General features: G+C 46.6%; 1 protein-coding gene across 1 annotated transcript in view; it reads left to right on the plus strand.

Moving 5' to 3' along the window:
* NOS2 (nitric oxide synthase 2) overlaps positions 1-19,776 on the plus strand; it is a 39,038-nt gene that overhangs the window by 17,669 nt on the left and 1,593 nt on the right. The window contains exons 11-26 of the mRNA XM_088657764.1: positions 437-538; positions 1,632-1,826; positions 2,366-2,448; positions 3,869-4,013; positions 5,082-5,186; positions 5,292-5,341; positions 6,667-6,841; positions 8,543-8,675; positions 9,409-9,487; positions 9,893-10,071; positions 12,096-12,259; positions 13,377-13,587; positions 14,749-14,836; positions 16,285-16,406; positions 18,054-18,202; positions 19,090-19,284. Coding sequence (XP_088513890.1) covers positions 437-538; positions 1,632-1,826; positions 2,366-2,448; positions 3,869-4,013; positions 5,082-5,186; positions 5,292-5,341; positions 6,667-6,841; positions 8,543-8,675; positions 9,409-9,487; positions 9,893-10,071; positions 12,096-12,259; positions 13,377-13,587; positions 14,749-14,836; positions 16,285-16,406; positions 18,054-18,202; positions 19,090-19,284 — 2,175 coding nt within the window. The remainder of the gene's footprint in view (positions 1-436; positions 539-1,631; positions 1,827-2,365; positions 2,449-3,868; positions 4,014-5,081; positions 5,187-5,291; positions 5,342-6,666; positions 6,842-8,542; positions 8,676-9,408; positions 9,488-9,892; positions 10,072-12,095; positions 12,260-13,376; positions 13,588-14,748; positions 14,837-16,284; positions 16,407-18,053; positions 18,203-19,089; positions 19,285-19,776) is intronic.

Raw genomic sequence — 19,776 nt, forward strand, 5'->3', positions numbered from 1 at the left:
AGTGGTTTGAGTGGCAGCACTCCTCCATCTCTATTGGCAGCCCTATAGAGGGCTACTGTGTGGATGTCGCTAAGGCCTTGTATTGTTCAGTTTGCACTGGAGGAAAGAGCAGTCCCTCCCCTTCAGCAGTTGGAATGTTAGCAAATTTTCTGTAGCACTACAGCATTACTGTAACTGGGTGGTGCTAGTTCATAGCAGCCTTCCCCAGCTTGGTGGGCTCCAGACGCCAATTCCCATCAGCCTCTGCCAGCAAAACCAACCATTGGGAATTGTGAGAGTTGTTGTCTAAAGCATCTGGTGGGTGCCATCTTGGTGAAGGGCTACTCTTAGATTGTCTATTGGCCCACTGACAAGGCCATTACTCTGGTGTGCTGATGAGGGTCCTTGAAGTCCAGAAGGTGGCCTTGCTCTTTCTTCACCTCTTCCTTCTTCGTAGGATGTAGGGAGGCGGATGGGCCTGGAAACCAACAAGCTCTCCTCGCTGTGGAAAGACAAAGCTGTGATAGAAGTAAATGTGGCTGTGCTTCATAGCTTTCAGGTGAGTGGGAGCAGGGGGAGAGGAGGGGAATGGCTGTAGCTCAGTGAGTCCAGGCTTTGCACACAGAAGGTCCCAGGTTCAATCCCAGACAATCTCCATCTTCAAAAGAGCAGGTGATGGAGGGGACATTATTCCTGGAGAGCCCAGCCAGTCAGATCAGGTTATACTAGGCAAAATGGGACAACTGGTCTGGCCAAGTCTAAGGTAGCATCCTATTTAGGGAAGGGTTGTGGCTCAGGTGAAGAACATCTGCCTTGCATGTCAAGGGCCCCAATCTCCAGCAATGGACATCTTTACAGGCAGTTGCGTAAGGTCAGCAGTTTTGAGGAGGTGGTGTTTCTGCCTACCTGGTTCCAGTGCTGAGTTGGCTCTCAGCTGCCTCACTGGTCCCAAACCTCTCCCTGCAAGCAAATCCAAATGGATGTTCAATAAAGAGCTAACATTGCCTAAAGTAGGGTTGCCATACGTCCAGATTCATTTTGCGAAAAAAGCTCAACAACACTTGTGTCCGGATTTTCACTTTTTGAAATATGGCAACCCTACCTAAAGTCCGCAAAGTGTATATGTGCAAACAAATCAGGATGAATGCTCAATAAGCAGGTTGTTTGGAAGTAGGAATAAGCCCTTGTTTTCTGCTCTGCTCTGTATTAGTCTCATGCGGCACGGCTTCCGCTCTGCTGCAATTCATCTTCCTCCCCCCCAAAGTTGTACACGATTACATAAGTTACACAGTTTACATAAATGAATTACATAAGTTGTGTCATTGCATAAGCTAGGCAATTTATGTAAACCATGATGCAATTTATGTAATTATTGACGCAAGTTACATTGTTGTTTTGTTATTCTATCCCGTTTATTTCAATGCAATGGAAATGCAATGCAAATGGGGGTGGTAATCAGTTACATATCATTGGCAGACTGGAAGCAACAGCAGCAAATAATACTGACGGTATTTGCAAGATTGATTTCCATTCCAGAAATGGGATGAATAGGTGAACTTCAGCAATTTCCACTCCTGTTTCCCACGTTCATGGGAATTTTCTGGCACTCCTCTCTTAGAAGTGACTAGTGAGAGCTTGTGTGTTTCTCCCAGAAACAAAATGTCACCATCATGGACCATCATTCTGCTGCCGAGTCGTTCATGAAATACATGCAGAACGAGTACCGGATTCGAGGAGGATGCCCAGCTGACTGGGTTTGGCTGGTACCTCCCATCTCAGGCAGCATTACACCTGTGTTCCACCAGGAGATGTTGAACTACATCCTCTCCCCTTTCTATTATTACCAGGTGAGCAAAACAATCTCAAGTCTAAGTGGCCAGGGGCGGGGCCTTACAGTACTTGCGGGTTTCCCATAGGGGCATCTGGTTGGACCCGAACCCATAGATTAAAATTACAATAAAGAAGATTATGACTAAATATTGGGGATAACTTTCTGGCAGTAAGAGCTGTTCAACAGCAGAATGGGCTCCCTCAGAAGGTGGAGGACTCTCCTTCACTGGAGGTTTTTGAACAGAGGTTGGATGGCCATCAGTCAGAGAATCTTTAGCTATGATTCCTTCATTGCAGGGGTCCCTTCCAACTCTACAGTTCTCCGATTCTAGGATGCTAGGCTAGATCTAACCTCTCCTGTTTCATGTGCCCCACACCTGATGTCCTATATGATAGGTAGGGCTTGGCCCAAATGGCCAGAGGTCCCCCACCCTTGCTGCAGAGTTGTTGTTGTTGTTGTTGTTGCTTCATATTTATTATGTTTATTTGTCACCTTCTGTGGAAAGAAAGCCAGCCCAACGTCCTCTTAAAATATCCAACTTTCTCCCCGCTTAAGGTAGAAGCATGGAAAACGCACATCTGGAAAGACGAGGGGCGTAAGCCACGGAAAAGAGAGATAAGATTCTGCATCTGGGCCAAGTATGTTTCCAGGAGAAAAGTTGTTGCCATTTCTGCGGTGTGTAGGTAGTTTTGGAGAGCACCCCTGATGCATTGAAATAATGTGTTTCGGGAGTCACAGGAACAAACTTCACTCCCATCCTGCACACCCAATGATGTCCACTGTATGTGCATTCAAAGTGGGGTGGATGTGCAACTAACTTTATAGAGGGCACTCCCCTTTTTGAAAGGCTTTCTGGTCCAAGCCTGGTTTAAAACTAAGGACATGCCAGAAAGGAAGGCAGGATAGGCCTTGAAGTTATCCCTCAAGGGTTAACAGCCTTTCATTGTCTATTATGTTCTGCCATGATAACACAGAGGCGTTCCCCCCCCCCCAGTGGTAGCATCAGTCTTGTGGAATTCCTCCCCTGCTGAAACGCAGAAAGCCCCATCAGTATTGGCATTCCATCGGCTCTTGAAAACACACCTATTTAGACTAGTGTTTTCCTGATCACCTGACTCTCCTTGATGGGTATTTCAACTTTAACAGGCTTGCATTCAACTCAGAGTAGACCCATGGAAAGTAACAGGCCCAAGTTCCTCATGTCCACTGTTTTAATGGGTCTGCTCCAAGTAGGACTAGCATGAATTTAATAATAATAATAATAATAATAATTAATAATAATAATTTTTTATTTATACCCCGCCCTTCCCAGTCAAGACTGGGCTCAGGGCGGCTAACAACAAAAATATCAAAACAAGCATAAAAAAACCAATTCAGTTAAAATACAGATTAAATACAATGTTAAAATTCAATTTTAAAATGGGACTCTACAAGTGGAACCTCATTTAAATATCTGTAGGATAAAACCTTAGGGGAGGATAACACCGGGGTCAGACTGAGTCAGTCCAAAGGCCAAGCGGAACAGCTCTTTCTTGCAGGCCCTACGAAAAGATGACAACTCCCGCTGGGCCCTAGTCTCATGAGAGAGAGCGTTCCACCAGGTCGGGGCTAGTACTGAGAAGGCCCTGGTCCTGGTCGAGGCCAGCCTAACCACCTTGTGACTCGGGATCTCCAGTATGTTATTATTTGTGGACCTTAATGTCCTCTGTGGGGCATACCGGGAGAGGCGGTCCCACAGGTACAAGGGTCCTAAGCCGCATAAGGCTTTAAAGGTCAAAACCAGCACCTTAAACCTGACCCTATACTCCACCTTAATTACAGGTGCTTTTAATGTAGTTGTTTTCCTATGTGTTTTAACTGTGGGCAGCTGCATCCTTAGAATGGGTTTGAGTCTTGCTGTGTTGGCTTTTATTTGCTCGTGAACTGCCTTGGCATTTCTTCTTGAAATGAAAGATGGCACATAAATCCTCTTGACATTATTAATTATAGTCTTATTAATTAACTCATATGAATTAATTAACTAAATTGACAAGGAATCTATCGCTCCTCATTTCCCAGGGCTGTGCTTTTTGCATCGTCGCTCATGCGGAGAGCCACAGCAGGCAGGATCAAAGCGACTGTCCTGTACGCGACGGAAACAGGAAGATCAGAAACGCTGGCGCGGAACCTTTGTGACCTCTTCAACTGTGCTTTCAACACCAGGGTAAGAGGCTTCTTGGGATAGCTCAGTCAGCAGAGCATGAGACTCTCAATCTCAGGGTCGTGGGTTTGAACCCCACGTTGGGCAAAAGATCCCTGCATTCCAGGGGAGGTTTGACTAGATGGCCCTTGTGGTCCCTTCCAACTTTACAGTTCTATGACCTTTAATATCTTTTCCCTACGAGGGGAGAGTGACATTATAACTACATCAGAATGTAAGAAAAGGCCCTCCTGGGTTTGGCCAATGGCCCATCTAGTCCAGCATCCTGTTCTCACAGTGGCTGAACTGTGGGAAACCAGCAAGAAGGATTTGACCACAAGAGCGCTCTCCCCAGTGTGGTGTAGTGGTTAAGAGTGGTAGACTCATAATCTGGGGAACCAGGTTTGCATCTCCGCTTCTCCACATGCAGCTGCTGGGTGACCTTGGGCTAGTCACACTTCTCTGAAGTCTCTCAGCCTCACTCACCTCACAGAGTGTTTGTTGTGGGGGAGGAAGGGAAAGGAGAATGTTAGCCGTTTTGAGACTCCTTAGAGTACAGTGGTACCTCGGTTTATGAACACAATTGGTTCCGGAAGTCTGTTCATAAACTGAAGCGTTCATAAACTGAAGCGAACTTTCCCATTGAAAGTAATGGAAAGTGAATTAATCCGTTCCAGATGGGTCTGCGGCGTTCATAAACCGAAAATTCGTAAACCGAGGTGTTCATAAACCGAGGTTCCACTCTAATGATAAAGCAGGATATCAAATCCTCCTCCTCCTCCTCCTCCTCCTCCTCCTCCTCCTCCTCCTCCTCCTCCTCCTGTCTCCTCCTCCTCCTCCTCCTCCTCCTCCTCCTCCTCCTCCTCCTCCTCCTTCTTCCCCCTCCTGGGGCTCGCAGCAACTATGAGTGTGGGAGAAATGTGACTGCATTTCAAGGTGAACCTATTTCCGTCACCTGAGATTATGCGTGTCTTGCCTTGCCAATGAAGCTCTCCCAGCTTGGCATGGCTGACTATGGCTTTCCCGCCACAAAACCTTGTCCCTTTTCTTTAACCTCCACCAGCTGCTTATAAAGCCGAATTCCTCTTCTAGGTTATCTGTATGGACGACTACGATCCAAGGGATCTGGAGAAGGAAGCCCTCCTCCTGGTGGTCACCAGCACTTTTGGAAACGGAGACGCGCCCAGCAACGGAAAAGTAACTTTTCATGGCCACAAGGCAAAATGAATTTCCAGTGTGAGCGAGGTTATCAATGCAATGTAAATGGTGTCTCCTGTCTGGTTTTTTTTCCTTTTGCCACAGATGCTACAGAACACGCTGCTGTCTTTGAAACAACTGAGCAACAGATTCAGGTAACTGTTTATTGGCTGGGGGTGTGCGCGCTCTCATCTTGCGCTTAACAATACTGTCAGGTTTCTGAACGTCTGGCCTTTCTGATCTGAGATCCTGCTTTGCCATCTGGTCCTATGAGGAGTGTCGGAAGCTGCCTTATTCTGAGTGAGACCGCTGGCCCATCTAGACTAGTATTGTCGACAATGAGTGGCAGCAGCTGTCAAAGGTTTCAGATCAGGGTCTCTGTCGCTCAGCGACAATCCTTTTGCTTGCTGTTCTTGTATTGTTCATTTTAAGGAAATGTTTTTAGTTATTAGGGTTGCAACTTCTATTAACCTGAATAGGTTGAATACATTTTAAAAAAACTTTTGATTGACTAAAAGAGTGTCCCCAATTCTATAAGGGAGAAGATTGGTAAATTGTTTTTAAAAATTGCTTGCATGCAACACTAAACCGTGGTTTGCACTTTGCTTGGCTTTTATGTAACACTAAACACACACACCCTCTTCTTCTGGCATGGATGGAATAAGGTGTTAATTTTAGATTAGACACAGTTTAATGTTATGTCCAAACTCGAAACTGTGGGTTTAACTATGGTTCGCTGAAATAAGCACTCTTATAAAACAATGGTTTGAAGTTGGCATTTCCCCAACAAACCATAAGACCAGTGACGCTTTGGTTTGGACATTTTTCGGGGAGATGGAGGAAGCACATGATTCTGTGGTTCAAGGTGACTTGTCCTCTTAACACTATGCTGTGTGTTAGATCCAAGTTGCCTTGATGCCTGTACATTATCCAAAAACAAAAGCTGGTGTTTTTTTGTGTGTGAAATAATGTCAAACCTATGCCCATTTGATTGGTTATTTGAGCAATCAACTAAAATATACAATTAATCAAGCTTTCTTTAGTTAGTTGAGAATCCTGTTAATCATGCAAGTGGTATAATACCTGGGTGTTCCTGCTGGGCTGTGTCCTTGAACTCTGAAAACATCTCTTCCTTGTCTGGATGTAGGATAGACAGGGGTGTGGATATAGAAATCAGCCTATTGTACAGCTAAAATTGACATCCATGGCCCCACCCACTTTTGCCTGTGGTCCCGCCCACCACTGACACGTGACCTCAGGAAGGTTGCCCAAAGTGGAATGTGACCCTTAGGCCAATAGTGGTTCCTCACCTCTGTCTATTATACGTCTATCTCACCCATAAGCAAGTCTCTCTCACCCAGAGAGCTGATCAGGGACCCATCTCTGCTCAGATGCTCCCCAAACCATTCCACGCGTCGCCCGTCATTTCTTTCTGATGGTATCAAGAGCAACAGCTAACGCAGCTCTCCCCTTGGAACAGATACGCCGTCTTTGGCTTGGGTTCAAGCATGTATCCAGAGTTCTGTGCCTTTGCCCGCACTGTTTACCAAAAGCTCGGGCAGCTGGGGGCGTCGCCGCTCACCCCGATGGGCGAAGGAGACGAGCTCAATGGACAGGAAGAAGCTTTCCGGATGTGGGCACTCAATACCTTCAAGGTACCAACAGCCACCAGATTCAGGAGGGGGGAGGGGAAGGATTCACAAAGACATTGGGTCCAAATGTTGTAGGGAAATGGGCAATGCCACAAATGGTGGTGTTTCCTGACCCCTGTTCTGGGAATATGGGGGTGGGGGGCTGAAATCAAAGATAAAGGTAAAGGGACCCCTGACCATTAGGTCCAGTCGTGACTGACTCTGGGGTTGTGGCACTCATCTCGCGTTATTGGCCGAGGGAGCCGGCCTACAGCTTCCAGGTCATGTGGCCAGCATGACAAAGCCGCTTCTGGCAAACCAGAGCAGCACACGGAAACGCCGTTTACCTCCCCACTCTAGCGGTACCTATTTATCTACTTGCACTTTGACGTGCTTTCGAACTACTAGGTTGGCAAGAGCTGGGACCGAGCAATGGGAGCTCATCCCGTCGCGGGGATTCGATCCGCCGACCTTCTGATCTGCAAGCCCTAGGCTCTGTGGTTTAACCCACAGCGCCACCCTCGCTTAGAGGTCTGCAATAGCAGCCAACATTGAGGGGGGCTGGCCCCTTCCCAACAGATATTGAGGGGGCCAAACACACCTCGGCCCCACAGAGTTGGCGCGCCTGGTACATTAATTGGGTTATATCCAACTCAGTTTTCCTCAGAGTAGACCCATTGAAATTAATAGGCCCAAGTTAGTCGGGTCTATTCTTTTCAATGGGTCTACTCTGAGTAGGATGAGTATTGGATGTAACCTGTTATCTCCCAGCCTCGGCGTCCAGTTTCTTTAGTAATCGTCTCTGATTTTGAATGCACCTGCAACTGGACCAAACTGTGCAAATTAGTGCAGAATATCAAGGAGAGTTAACATCACTCTTTGGCCCTCCAGATTACTGGCTTCCAGCCCTGGCCAGGACAGCCAACGGTCAGGGATAATGGGAGGTGTAGGCCAATAGTACCCAGAAAGGCATTGTTTCCCCATCCCTGAGGTTGAGAGGAGTGGGAAGGCTGCGATGGCTCAGGGCTGGGTGTGAGCAATTTGCACATGCTCAGAGACACCCACTTACAATTGCTTGGAGTTTTGTCTGTGAATTGGCTGGCAGCTGCTGTGCTAAAAGCTTATTGCTGTGCCTCAGTATTCATCAGCTGTAAAATGGGACCAATTTCCTCTTGCACATGTCTGGTTGTTTGGCTTCTGCTTTTTACTTGTGGAATGCTTTGAGTTTGGATTATGTGGTCCACCACATGTGGCACACACAAAACTCCCGCCTTAGCCTCACTCTCTCAGACACAGGGCCATCCTTGTTTATTGTGAAATGTTGACAGCTATGTGAACACAGGAGCAACAGAGCCTATTCCAGGCAATCCTTCCCGGACAGGAAGATGATTGTGTTCCCTTTGCAGCTATCTGCAAGAACTCTCTGAGTTTTCAGTGCTTATGAAATGGTCATTGAAAATTATTCCCCTCTTAGCAGCTCGCTGCCTGCCCCCATGTTTTGTCTCAGTTCTAGAGAAGAACGGAAATGGCACTGGTTTGCATCATCTTTACATTTAAGCTGAACTGGCTTAAACAAACAAACAAACAAACAAACAAACAAACAAACAAACATGTTTTAACGTAATCAGTTGAAGTGAGTTTATTTGCTTATGGTCCATGCTAACTCAAGATGAGAGCCCTCCGTATTTTCAGCCTATCTTCTTCTCTTTTCTGTTTTTTTAAAAGATTGCCTGCAAAAATTTTGCTATCCGTGAAAAGCACAATATCTTGGTTCCGAAAGCATATACATGTAATTCAACCTGGGATCCAAAGAATTTTAGAACTGTGTATGACTCTCAGCTTCTGGACTTGGGGAAAGGTATAATCTCCTCCCACCTTGCCTCTCAAATACATTTGTGTGTGTGTGCAATATATTAATAGTATTATTATTATTATTATTATTATTATTATTATTATTATTATTATTATGTAAAGGTAAAGGGACCCCTGACCATTAGGTCCAGTCGTGACTGACTCTGGGGTTGTGGCACTCATCTCGCTTTACTGGCCAAGGGAGCCGGCGTACAGCTTCCAGGTCATGTGGCCAGCATGACAAAGCCACTTCTGGCAAACCAGAGCAGCGCACGGAAACGGCGTTTACCTTCCCGCTGTAGCGGTACCTATTTATCTACTTGCACTTTGACGTGCTTTCGAACATAATATGTATACACCTTCAAATATTTCATAGTATTTAAACCTGTTGTTTAAATCCACCATTTCCCTCTCAGTTTCCTCCATTTTTGCTTCACTCAAACTTCTGCTGTTGTTTTAAACCCCCACTTTTGCCCTCTCGGTCCCTCTCCCGCCTTCTCCCATGCCATGGGCTGCTGCCGTTGTGCAACCTGCCTTCTCTTTTGTTCCCCTCCCCTCCCCTGACTTTGTGGAAATCAAGGATTGTGATGCAGCCCTCCAGTGGGGAGGAATCTGTGATGACAGCCTTACATTTGTATGTGTATAGGAAGATATCATTGGAGCTGTAAACAACCTCCTGATTAAGTGCATCATGCCGAATGTTTCAAACTCCAATTTAGCAAATGTTTCCCCCTTCACAGCACTTGGTGATGTCCATGGGAAGACCATCATTCCGATGAAACTAAAGTTTCGGCAGAACCTGCAAAGTTCAAAGTCCAGGTATTCAAGTCATATTCTGAGTATCCCTGTTTTAACCCATCCTAGGCATAGTTCTTTTCCCCTTTTCATTTTTTAAAAAAACTAATCTGGACTTGGGGGTTATTTGGACTGGAGTCCTGAAGACCTGGTCAGCTCATTTGACCAACAGGTAGGAAGATACTGACATGTGCTGCAGTTTACTGTGTGTTGATCGGCATGTTTCTAAATTTCCCTTTAACTGATTGGGGGGGGGAATCCCCCTGCAATTTGGCAAGGTTTTCCATAAATGGTCAACTGGCTTTCAGGGAATCTAAGTAAGAGACAATACTTCTCCCCCATCAGACACCAGAAATGTATCCTGTCCCAAAGTGTCAACAAGGAAATCCTGTGACGGTTTGATGGGTCTGTTTTCGCTTGCCGTTTCAGTCGAGCGACTATCTTAATTAAGCTTTCCTGTGAGACAAATCAGGAAGTCGAGTATCTCCCTGGAGATCATCTCGGGATCGTCCCTGGCAACCGCAAAGTTCTCGTGGATGGCATCATCGCCCGAATCACAGATGCTCCTCCGCCGGATGAGGTCATTAGGCTGGAAAGGCGCAGCGATCGTAAGTCAGGACTTGTAGAACTTTAAGCCTGAAAACCTGAAACCAAAGCAAAGCTCAGAGTCCCTCCAGACATCTTTTGTATTGTGCATCTTTTGCATTGTGCATTCATAATTACTGGCACTCGTTATAGTACCTGGGCGGTTGTAAACAACCCACTTTCAACACCATTTGGTTCTGCAAAGGCTTTGGGGTGGACATCCTACTTCTGGGTTTTCGGCATTCAGAAGGCAAAATGTTTGAGTACCAAGGTGTCTGAGAACCAAGGTTCCACTGTCTACTTATCCACTTGAGTGTTCATGTAGCTATTTCAATTCATATTTCTTTTTCTGGGTGAAATAATAATAATAATAATTAATAATAATATATTATTTATACCCCACCCATCTGGCTTGGTTTCCCCAGCCACTCTGGGCGGCTTCCAACAGAAGAATAAAAGAATAAAATAAAAGCCCCTCTAAACAGGGCTGCCTTCAGATGTCTTCTAAAAATCTGGTAGCTGTTTTTCTCTTTGACATCTGATGGGAGGGCGTTCCACAGAGCGGGCGCCACTACTGAGAAGGCCCTCTGCCTGGTTCCCTGCAACTTGGCTTCTCGCAACGAGGGAACCACCAGAAGGCCCTCGGCACTGGACCTCAGTGTCCAGGCAGAATGATGGGGGTGGAGACACTCCTTCAGGTATACTGGACCGAGGCCATTTAGGGCTTTAAAGGTCAGCACCAACACTTTGAATTGTGCTCGGAAACGTACTGGGAGCCAATGTAGGTCTTTCAAGACCGGTGTTATGTGATCTCGGCGGCCGCTCCCAGTCACCAGTCTAGCTGCCGCATTCTGGATTAGTTGTAGTTTCCAGGTCACCTTCAAAGGTAGCCCCACGTAGAGCGCATTGCAGTAGTCCAAGCGGGAGATAACTAGAGCATGCACCACTCTGGCGAGACAGTCTGCAGGCAGGTAGGGTCTCAGCCTGCGTACCAGATGGAGCTGATAGACAGCTGCCCTGGACACAGAATTGACCTGCACCTCCATGGACAGCTGCGAGTCCAGAATGACTCCCAGGCTGCGCACCTGGTCTTTCAGGGGCACAGTTACCCCGTTTAGGACCAGGGAGTCCTCCATGCCTGCCCACGTCCTTTCCCCCACAAACAGTACTTCTGTCTTGTCAGGATTCAGCCTCAATCCATCCTCCAACCGCCTCCAGGCACTCACACAGGACCTTCACCGCCTTCACTGGTTCTGATTTGAAAGAGAGGTAGAGCTGGGTATCATCCGCATACTGATTAACATCCAGCCCAAACCCCCTGATGATCTCTCCAAGTGGCTGCATGTAGATGTTAAAAAGCATGGGGGAGAGGACAGAGCCCTGAGGCACCCCACAAGTGAGAGCCCAGGGGTCCGAACACTCATCCCCCACCACCACTTTCTGAACACGGCCCAGGACGAAGGAGCGGAACCACTGTATGACAGTGCCCCCAGCTCCCAACCCTCTAGACGTTCCAGAAGGATGTTATGGTCAATGGTGTCAAAAGCCGCTGAGAGATCCAGCAGAACTGGATAGACCAAGGCTGTAGAGACCAAGGCTGCCATCTCTACAGCTCAGCAGTGCTCCATCCTTTTCTCTTCAGGTTGAAATTGATGGAAATTAGTGGTACAATTTGGGTAAATTTAGACTCTGAGTTTACCGGTCTTACAGGGGACTTTTTCTTCAGATGGTAAATGCATATTAGTACTTCAAATTCTTCAGAATGCAGGAAGCCAGTCCTGCTATGTTTGGCGGTGGTAGCAATGGGAGGGGTTCCTACTCTGTTCTGCCCCGGACTTCTGCCCCCAAAGCCTTTCCTTAATGGTACCTTTAACTGGCACTGGTTGCTGAGTTCAACCAAAGTCTGGAAAAACATTTTTAGGGCAGGAAAGCAGCCACACCTATTTCTTGATCTGTGTCTCCTTTGCACAAAACCCCATCCCCAGCTGACTTCCTCTTTGGGAGATCTGAAGATTTCTCCCCCAACTCGTTTCCACTTCGATTCCAGGTGGCTACTGGACGACGGACAGCAAGTTCCCAGCCTGCACTCTTTCCCAAGCCTTGATTCATTTCCTGGATGTTACAACTCCGCCTTCCCAACAGTTGCTTCGGAACCTTTCTCAGCTGGCAAAAGAAGAGAGCGAGAAGGAGAGGCTGGACCTCTTATCTCATGTGAGTTTTGCCATGATAAAATGGACATTCGCTTTAAAAAAAAAAAAAAGCCTGCTGAATCATAGAGTTTTCTGGAGTGGGCCTGTTGTTCATTTGCTAATGTTGCTACTGTGTTGCCCATGGGGATAAGGAGAAAAATGATTCTGTTCACTTTTCAAAAAATATATATTTATAAATGCATGACACCACAACATCATACAATACATAACTACTGTATATGAAATAACTTCAACGTAGCAATGGCAATACAGTGGTATCTCGGTTTACGACGACGATCCGTTCCGGGGAGCCAGTTGCTCCCCGAGTTCGTCGCTCGCCAAAGGCACGCTTCTGCGCGTGCGTAAAGCGCCGATAGAGCACTTCTGCGCACTCATGCGCTGCGCAGTTCACTTCAACGCATCCGCGCGTGTGGAACCCGGATGTAAATACTTCCGGGTCCGCGGCGGTCGCTCTCTGAGTTCATCGTAAATGGAGACGGTCGCAAACCGAGGTTCCACTGTACAGCACACATTATTATTATTGATTAAATTGGTGTACCGCCCTATATCCACCGGTCTCAGGGCAGTTCACAGGATAAAATTACAATATAAAAACACAAAATACACAATCAAAACCAAAACCAAAACCAAAAAACAACCCAATAACACTCCCCCAACACATTTTAAAAGGGCATGACAATCAACCAAAGGCCTGGTTAAAGAGAAACGTTTTTGCCTGGGCACCAGGCGTACCTCCCTGGGGGAGAGCATTCCACAGACAGGGAGCCACTGCAGAGAAGGCCCCGTTCTCGTGTTGCCACCCTCTGTACCTCACGAGAAGGAGGCACACAAAGAAGGGCCTCAGAAGATGATCTCAGGATCTGGGTTGGTTCATATGGGGAGAAGCAGTCCTTGAAGTATTGTGGTCCTGAGCTTGCTGCATGTTAAAAGTTCGCATTTAAATATGAATGTGCCTGATTCGCACTTCGTGAATAGCAGCCATCCTTTAAAATCCACTCCCTCCAAATTTCATGATGCAGAGGGATGTGGAGAAAAATGCATATACTGTAGTAGGGTTACAACTTTGATTTACAGCCGGCTGGCTCTCTGATGGGCTTTTTGCGTGTTTTGCGTTTTAGAACTTGGAGGAGTACAACAAGTGGAAGTTTTACAACAGCCCCACCTTCCTAGAGGTGTTGCAGGAGTTTCCGTCAGCCAAGGTCTCAACCTCTTTCTTGCTGTCGCAATTGCCTTTGCTGAAACCCAGGTATTACTCCATCAGTTCCTCGCAGGACCAGGAGCCCGGAGAACTCCACCTGACGATCGCTGTGGTCACCTACAGGACCAGAGGTAATAGGGGCTTCCTGGAGTGTGATGCCGCACAGTGGGAAATTCAGCAGAAGCTGGTACATTGGGACTAGTCAGGCACTGCCCCACAGATCTCTGCTCTCAGCCCAGCCTACCGACTTGCCTTCCTGCTTACAACCAGTCCAGGAAGTGGTCCTAGATGTCAGCTTCCTCCTCCTCCTTAGTCCCAGTGTTGCCCCTTGTAGAACTCAGCAGGGAAGAGGATGGGGACTACAATGAGTAGCCTCTGGCGCCACCTGCTGTTGGGCTCCCTGCCTCCTGCCCTGCCAGTCTCAATGGGCAGCAGGCACCAATGGGTGACTCCTTCCCACCAGCTTTAAAAACAGTCTGATGGCAACACGGCAACACTGTGTTTGTCCCTCGCACTTGGCATTGGGCATAGCAATTAGGGAGGCAGGGCGGGAGAGGGAGAGATTCAATTCAATTTGCATTTAAAGGCAGATCTACCCCGCTTTGCCCTTCCTGAACTGAAACGCAGCCATCGTTCGAAATTCCCGCTTCTCTGAATTTTGAAATGCAGTTCTCCAACCAAGTTGCTTGTACAGAAGTGCATATCTTAGGATAGATTGTGCATAGAAGTTGGTGTATTGGGGGAAATAACACATACACCAATTTGTCTATTAGGGGAAATTTGCACTAAAAAGCAGACAAAATGTTCAGTGGGACTTTTTAAAAGACAAAATAAATCGCAGAGGAATGTGGAAATGTAGAGAATTGAAAAAATGAGATGGGAAAATCAGACACTTCCAATTTCTCTATCTCTGGTTTGGAGAGGGTGGGGGAACCAACGGAGGCTTCGAGGTGGGAGAGGAGCAGAGCCACAGGACTCAGTGAGCTCCTTGCTGGCATGTGTGCTTTGGGAAATGCCAAATAATGCTGACACCTGGTATTGACTTAGGCTGGATCCAGACACGTCAAAGAAGTGTTTCAGTTAAACGCGTTGTAAACTTTGTATGAGAAATTGGGTTGGCAAAAACGGAAGTCTACAGCGCCACCTGGTGTCACAGTGTTGTAATGCATAGACAACGCATATAAAAGCGCTTTTTCTTTACCCATCTAGCTGAGTTTCGAATACTGTATCACATTAGCCTCTCGTGGGGTAATGGTTTAATTGATATTCTCCCCCCCCCCCCCTCCACTCAGACGGAGAAGGTCCGGTGCATCACGGAGTCTGCAGCACTTGGCTGAACACTGTTGACCTAGAGGAGACCATCCCCTGTTTTGTACGCAGGTAATGGCGCAGTCAAGAATTGGGCTGTAAGGAAATGTTGGTGGACTCACAGCCTCAAAATGACATGTGGGGTGCCTGCAGTGCCCCATCTTCCAGGTCAGCCCTATCCTGGTTGTGCACAAAGCACATTAACTTGATTTTACGCTTTTGCTGGCCGAAACCAACCAATGCCACCCCCATACAATTTATTTATTTTACTTTATTAGATTTACTTTATTAGCTTTATATGCCACCCTTCATTGAAAGTTCTCAGGGTGGTCCACAAGATAAAAACACAAGATAAAGCACAAATAATAGTTAAAACAGAGACAACAAAACAATAGCCCCCACACTCACAAACACATTTAAAAGGCTGTGGAATGTTAGAATCATAGACTCATAGAGTTGGAAGAGACCACAAGGGCCACCCAGTCCAACCCCCTGCCAAGCAGGAAACACCATCAAATATGACTTGACATATGGTGTCAAGCCTCTGCTTAAAGACCCCCAAAGAAGGAGACTCCACCACACTCCTTGGCAGCAAATTCCACTGTCAAACAGCTCTTACTGGTGGAGGAGGAAAAGCTTGGTTAGATGCTACAAAGTAGGTGGCAATGCTATTCCACAGAATGGGACAGCCACACTAAAGGCCCTGCTCCAAGTTAATGCAGAGTGAGCTGTGACATCTTTGGAACTCACAGAAGAGTGTCTCCTGCCGACGGACGTGATCTTGGAGAGTAAGGAATAAGATTCTCTCTCAAGTGTTGCAGAAGTTGGTAGGGCAGCTCGGTTTAGACCACCTAGTGAGTTCATGGCAAAGATGAGAACTGATCTGCTGGCTTCACCATTTGAACCAGGGTCTCGTTTGTTAAGTATAATTGTTCAATTGACCCTGAAATGCGGAATGCCTAAATGTGTATTACTGAAGGCTTTAACATGGGGAAATTGCACTGGAGTATACTAAGTGGTTTCTGAGCTCCTTGATGGGTTGATAATTAACCATTGTTGCTTTCTGCTAGCTAACATCTGAGTGTTTAACCTTACATCGGGTAGAAAAGGTATTTGGTTGCAAATCTCCATTTTGAAAGGGCGCTGTGTTTAGATTTGTTCCCAGGCTCAGTGGAAGTAGGATGTAAATGAAGTTCTCCAGGAGCACACAGCCTCAGGCAAAATGGAGGCTGTAAAGAGAGAAACCTGTGGTTTTAGATCTGTTTGGAGTATTTCATATTTTATAGAAAGCAGAGCCTCTGCTGGACTGCACAAGATCTTGTATGGAATTACTTGGATATATTATTTACAATTTTTTGTTCTGTTTTGAAGAAAGTTCTGCGAGTAAAGCTTTAATTAAACTTATGGGCCTTGACAATGTTTTTATTCCAAAAGGAGTCGCTTTAAGATGCACAATATTAATATATGCATTATCATTTGGACATAGCAATAGGCCTACTCAGTTCTTGTTTTCTGTCTAGTGGTGATGGCTTCCGGCTTCCAAAAGACCCACGCGAACCGTGCATCCTGATTGGGCCAGGCACAGGAATCGCCCCGTTCAGAAGCTTCTGGCAACAGCGCCTCTATGATTTGGAAAAGAAAGGTAAAAGGGGACATTTGCAACCAGCTGTTAGGCCTGCATACATACCACCCGTTTAACAAACACATAAAGCGCGTGACTTCCCCCCAAAGAACTATGGGAACTGTTTAACTTCCCTCAGAGCTACAGTTCCCAGCATGCTAGCAGCAACATTTGGCAAATGAGAAACAGGCACACTTCAAGATCCAAGTTTTAGTGTATAGAGCCCTAAACAGCTTGGGACCAGGAAACCTGAAAGATTGTCTCATCCTTAATATATTCAGCCAATCACTGTTTTCTGCAGCTGAGGGCCTGCTGCATAAACTTTCCTATCCGGAGGCCTCTTCCTCACAATGTCAGAATTTGGCCTTTCGTGTGGTGGCACCTACCCTTTGGAACTCATGGCCACTGCATATCAGACGGCCGCCATCTTTGTTGTCTGTTCAGCTAAAGGGGTTTCCCCTTTCCACGTGGCTTCCAAAAATCTTTATCCCATCTGCTCTCTGGCTTGGATTTGAACTGAATTTATGTATGTGCTCTTTGTTATGTTACGACAGTTTTTGTACATTATTTTATATACATTATATTGTAAAAATCACTTCAGGAGGCCTCATGAGAAGCAATTTACAAATGAAAGCAATAATATTTCCGCTCTTAAAAAATAAAATTTAAAAATATTTATTTATTTATTAGATTTGTTAATCGCTTTATATTTACCCAGGGCAACCCAAAGCCACTTACAACCAAACAGACAGACAAACCCCCACATAGTTATATTAAAAACAAGAGAGGGGGGAGAAAAATACATTAAGACCATCCCACTTACTTCTAAAAGGCCACAGACAGGTAATTGCCAAAGGTCTGGTTTTAGAGGAACATTTTTGCCTGGTGCCTAAAGATGTGGAATGAAGGCGTCAGGCAAGCCTCCCTGGGGGGAACATTCCACAATTGGGGAGCCACCACAGAAAAGGCCCATTTGGGCCTCTCTTGCAGGAGGCACACAAAGAAAGGCCTCGGGTGACAGTTGCTGCCCTTCTGTTCCCCCCCCCCTTTGCTATCATGTTTCCTTCTTATAATGTTTCCTTCTTATACAGTGGTGCCTCGCTTAACGAATGCCCTGCTTAACGAAATTTTCGCTTAATGAAAGGTTTTTTCTAGTGGAGGTTGCCTCGCTAGACGAATTCATTTTACGAAAAATTCGTCTAGCGAATCACGGTTTCCCATAGGAATGCATTGAAATTCAATTAATGCGTTCCTATGGGCAAAAAAAAATTCAAAAAAATTCAATGCATTCCTATGGGATTCGCTAGACGAATTTTTCGTTATAAGAAAAGACCCGTGGAATTCGTCTAGCGAGGCACCACTGTAATGCTTCAGGGATGGGCACTGAATTCCCCCCCCCCCGAAACCTCAACATCTGTTGGCCCTTCTCTGCTAAATAAATAAATAAATAAATAAATGCCTAACTGCCCCAAAACTTAGAAAGATAGCATTTCAGGGACTCTAGTCTATTCATAGACTCTATGCATCTATTCCACAAAGGGCCAGTTTCACCACAGCGGGAACTAGGCACCCCAAATAGTCATGAATTAAATTGGGACAGAAGGAGATCCATTCGCACTCCACCCCACCACCCTGGTGGAAAACTGATTTAGAGGCTTCTGATTCTAGGGATCAAAGGAAGGAGTATGATCCTGTTATTTGGCTGCCGACATGCCAGCCTGGATCACCTCTACAAAGACGAAATGGAAGAAATGAAAAGGAAAGGGATCCTCCAAGAGGTCTACACAGCTTACTCCAGAGAGCCTGGCTATCCCAAAGTAAGTCTCGTTTTATCTTGAAGGACCCACTTTTAACCCAAACATGCATTTCTTAACCTTTTACATATTTGCACAGCAGTCTTGCTCCTGTTGCAACCCACCTTGGGTCAGGCCACAAACCACTGGAGCGTCCAGACTCACCAGCTGAAGACCAGCGGTCACGGACATTTATGACAAATTAAACAACTAACCCTTTTGCGCCCCAAAATGTGCCACAGGTGATGGGATAGCCCTCTTTCTGCCTTGGAGACCTTGGAGAGCTGTAGCCAGTCCAAGTAGACAACACTGTGTTAAATGTTGCAGCCCTAAAACATTGTAATAATGATCTTAGCTGTCAACTTTCGGATTTAAAAATAAGGGATCACTTGCCGAGTGCTGGTGGAAATCGCCTCTGCGCATGCCTGGGCATGCGCAGAAGTGATTACCAGTGCCGGCTCTGCCCATGTCCAGGGCACCGGAAATCGCCTCTGCGCATGTCCAGACATGTGCAGAAGCGGCCTCCGGTGCCAGGCTGCCCGTTTCCGCATGTCTGGGCACCGGAAATCAGTTCTGTGCATGCCCGGGCATGCACAGGGCATGCCCGGGCATGCACAGAGCCGATTTCTGGCAGCACTCGGCAAGTGAGCGAGCAGCCAGCTGCCGTGCGAGGCATTTTACCGGGCGACGGCTGGCTGCTTGCTTGCAGGGGGGCGCCAAGTGGAGCCTCCGTGGCCAGCGGGGAGGGAGAGGAGCTGCTTCCTTTAAAATCCGGGAGATTTACGGGATATTTTACAATCCGGGGTAACAGCGGGAAATGGATTTAAATAAGGGGGTTTCCTGCAAAAAACGGTAGGGTTGACAGCTATGATAATGATGGAGCTGGATGTTCTTCTCACTCCCAACCCCAGGTTTACGTCCAAGACCTTCTTCGGAAAAAGCTGGAGTCCGACATGTGCAGGCTCTTGCACAGAGAGGGGGGCCACCTCTACGTCTGTGGGGACATCCGTATGGCTAGAGACATCGCTAAGACGTTAAGGGAGATATTTGCCAAGCATCTGGGCTTGACGGAGCAGCAGGCTGAAGATTACTGCTTTCAGCTGAAGGTACGCTGAAAACTTCTTTCTTCTTCATCTTTGGCAATCACTCGTAGCCAAGTAAGATTGTCTTCCATGAACACAGTCTTAACAGAAAGTGAGTGTGGAGGCCAATTCTGGATCTACACGTCCTTCCACAGTGGGGAGATTTTCCGGACGGGAGTTGATCACAGTGAGGGTTTGCCAAGCGTACCTTCCTCTTAGCACGTTTCTCCCTTGTGTCCTGAGTTCGACTGTCTTCAAAGCCCATGACGCCTTTGGTAAAGGCTGTTCTCCAACTGGAGCGCTCGCAGGCCAGTGTTTCCCAGTTGTCCGTGTTTATACTACTTTTTTAAGATTTGCCTTGAGAGAGTCTTTAAACCTCTTTTGTTGACCACTTTCCATTTTTAAGTTCGGAATAGAGTAGTTGCTTTGGAAGACGATAATCAGGCATCTGAACAACATGACCAGTCCAATGAAGTTGATGTTGAAGAATCATTGCTTTGACACTGGTAATCTTTG

Source organism: Zootoca vivipara, chromosome 14 (genome assembly GCF_965207765.1).
Source record: "Zootoca vivipara chromosome 14, rZooViv2.hap1.1, whole genome shotgun sequence".
In the NCBI taxonomy this organism is placed as follows: domain Eukaryota; kingdom Metazoa; phylum Chordata; class Lepidosauria; order Squamata; family Lacertidae; genus Zootoca; species Zootoca vivipara.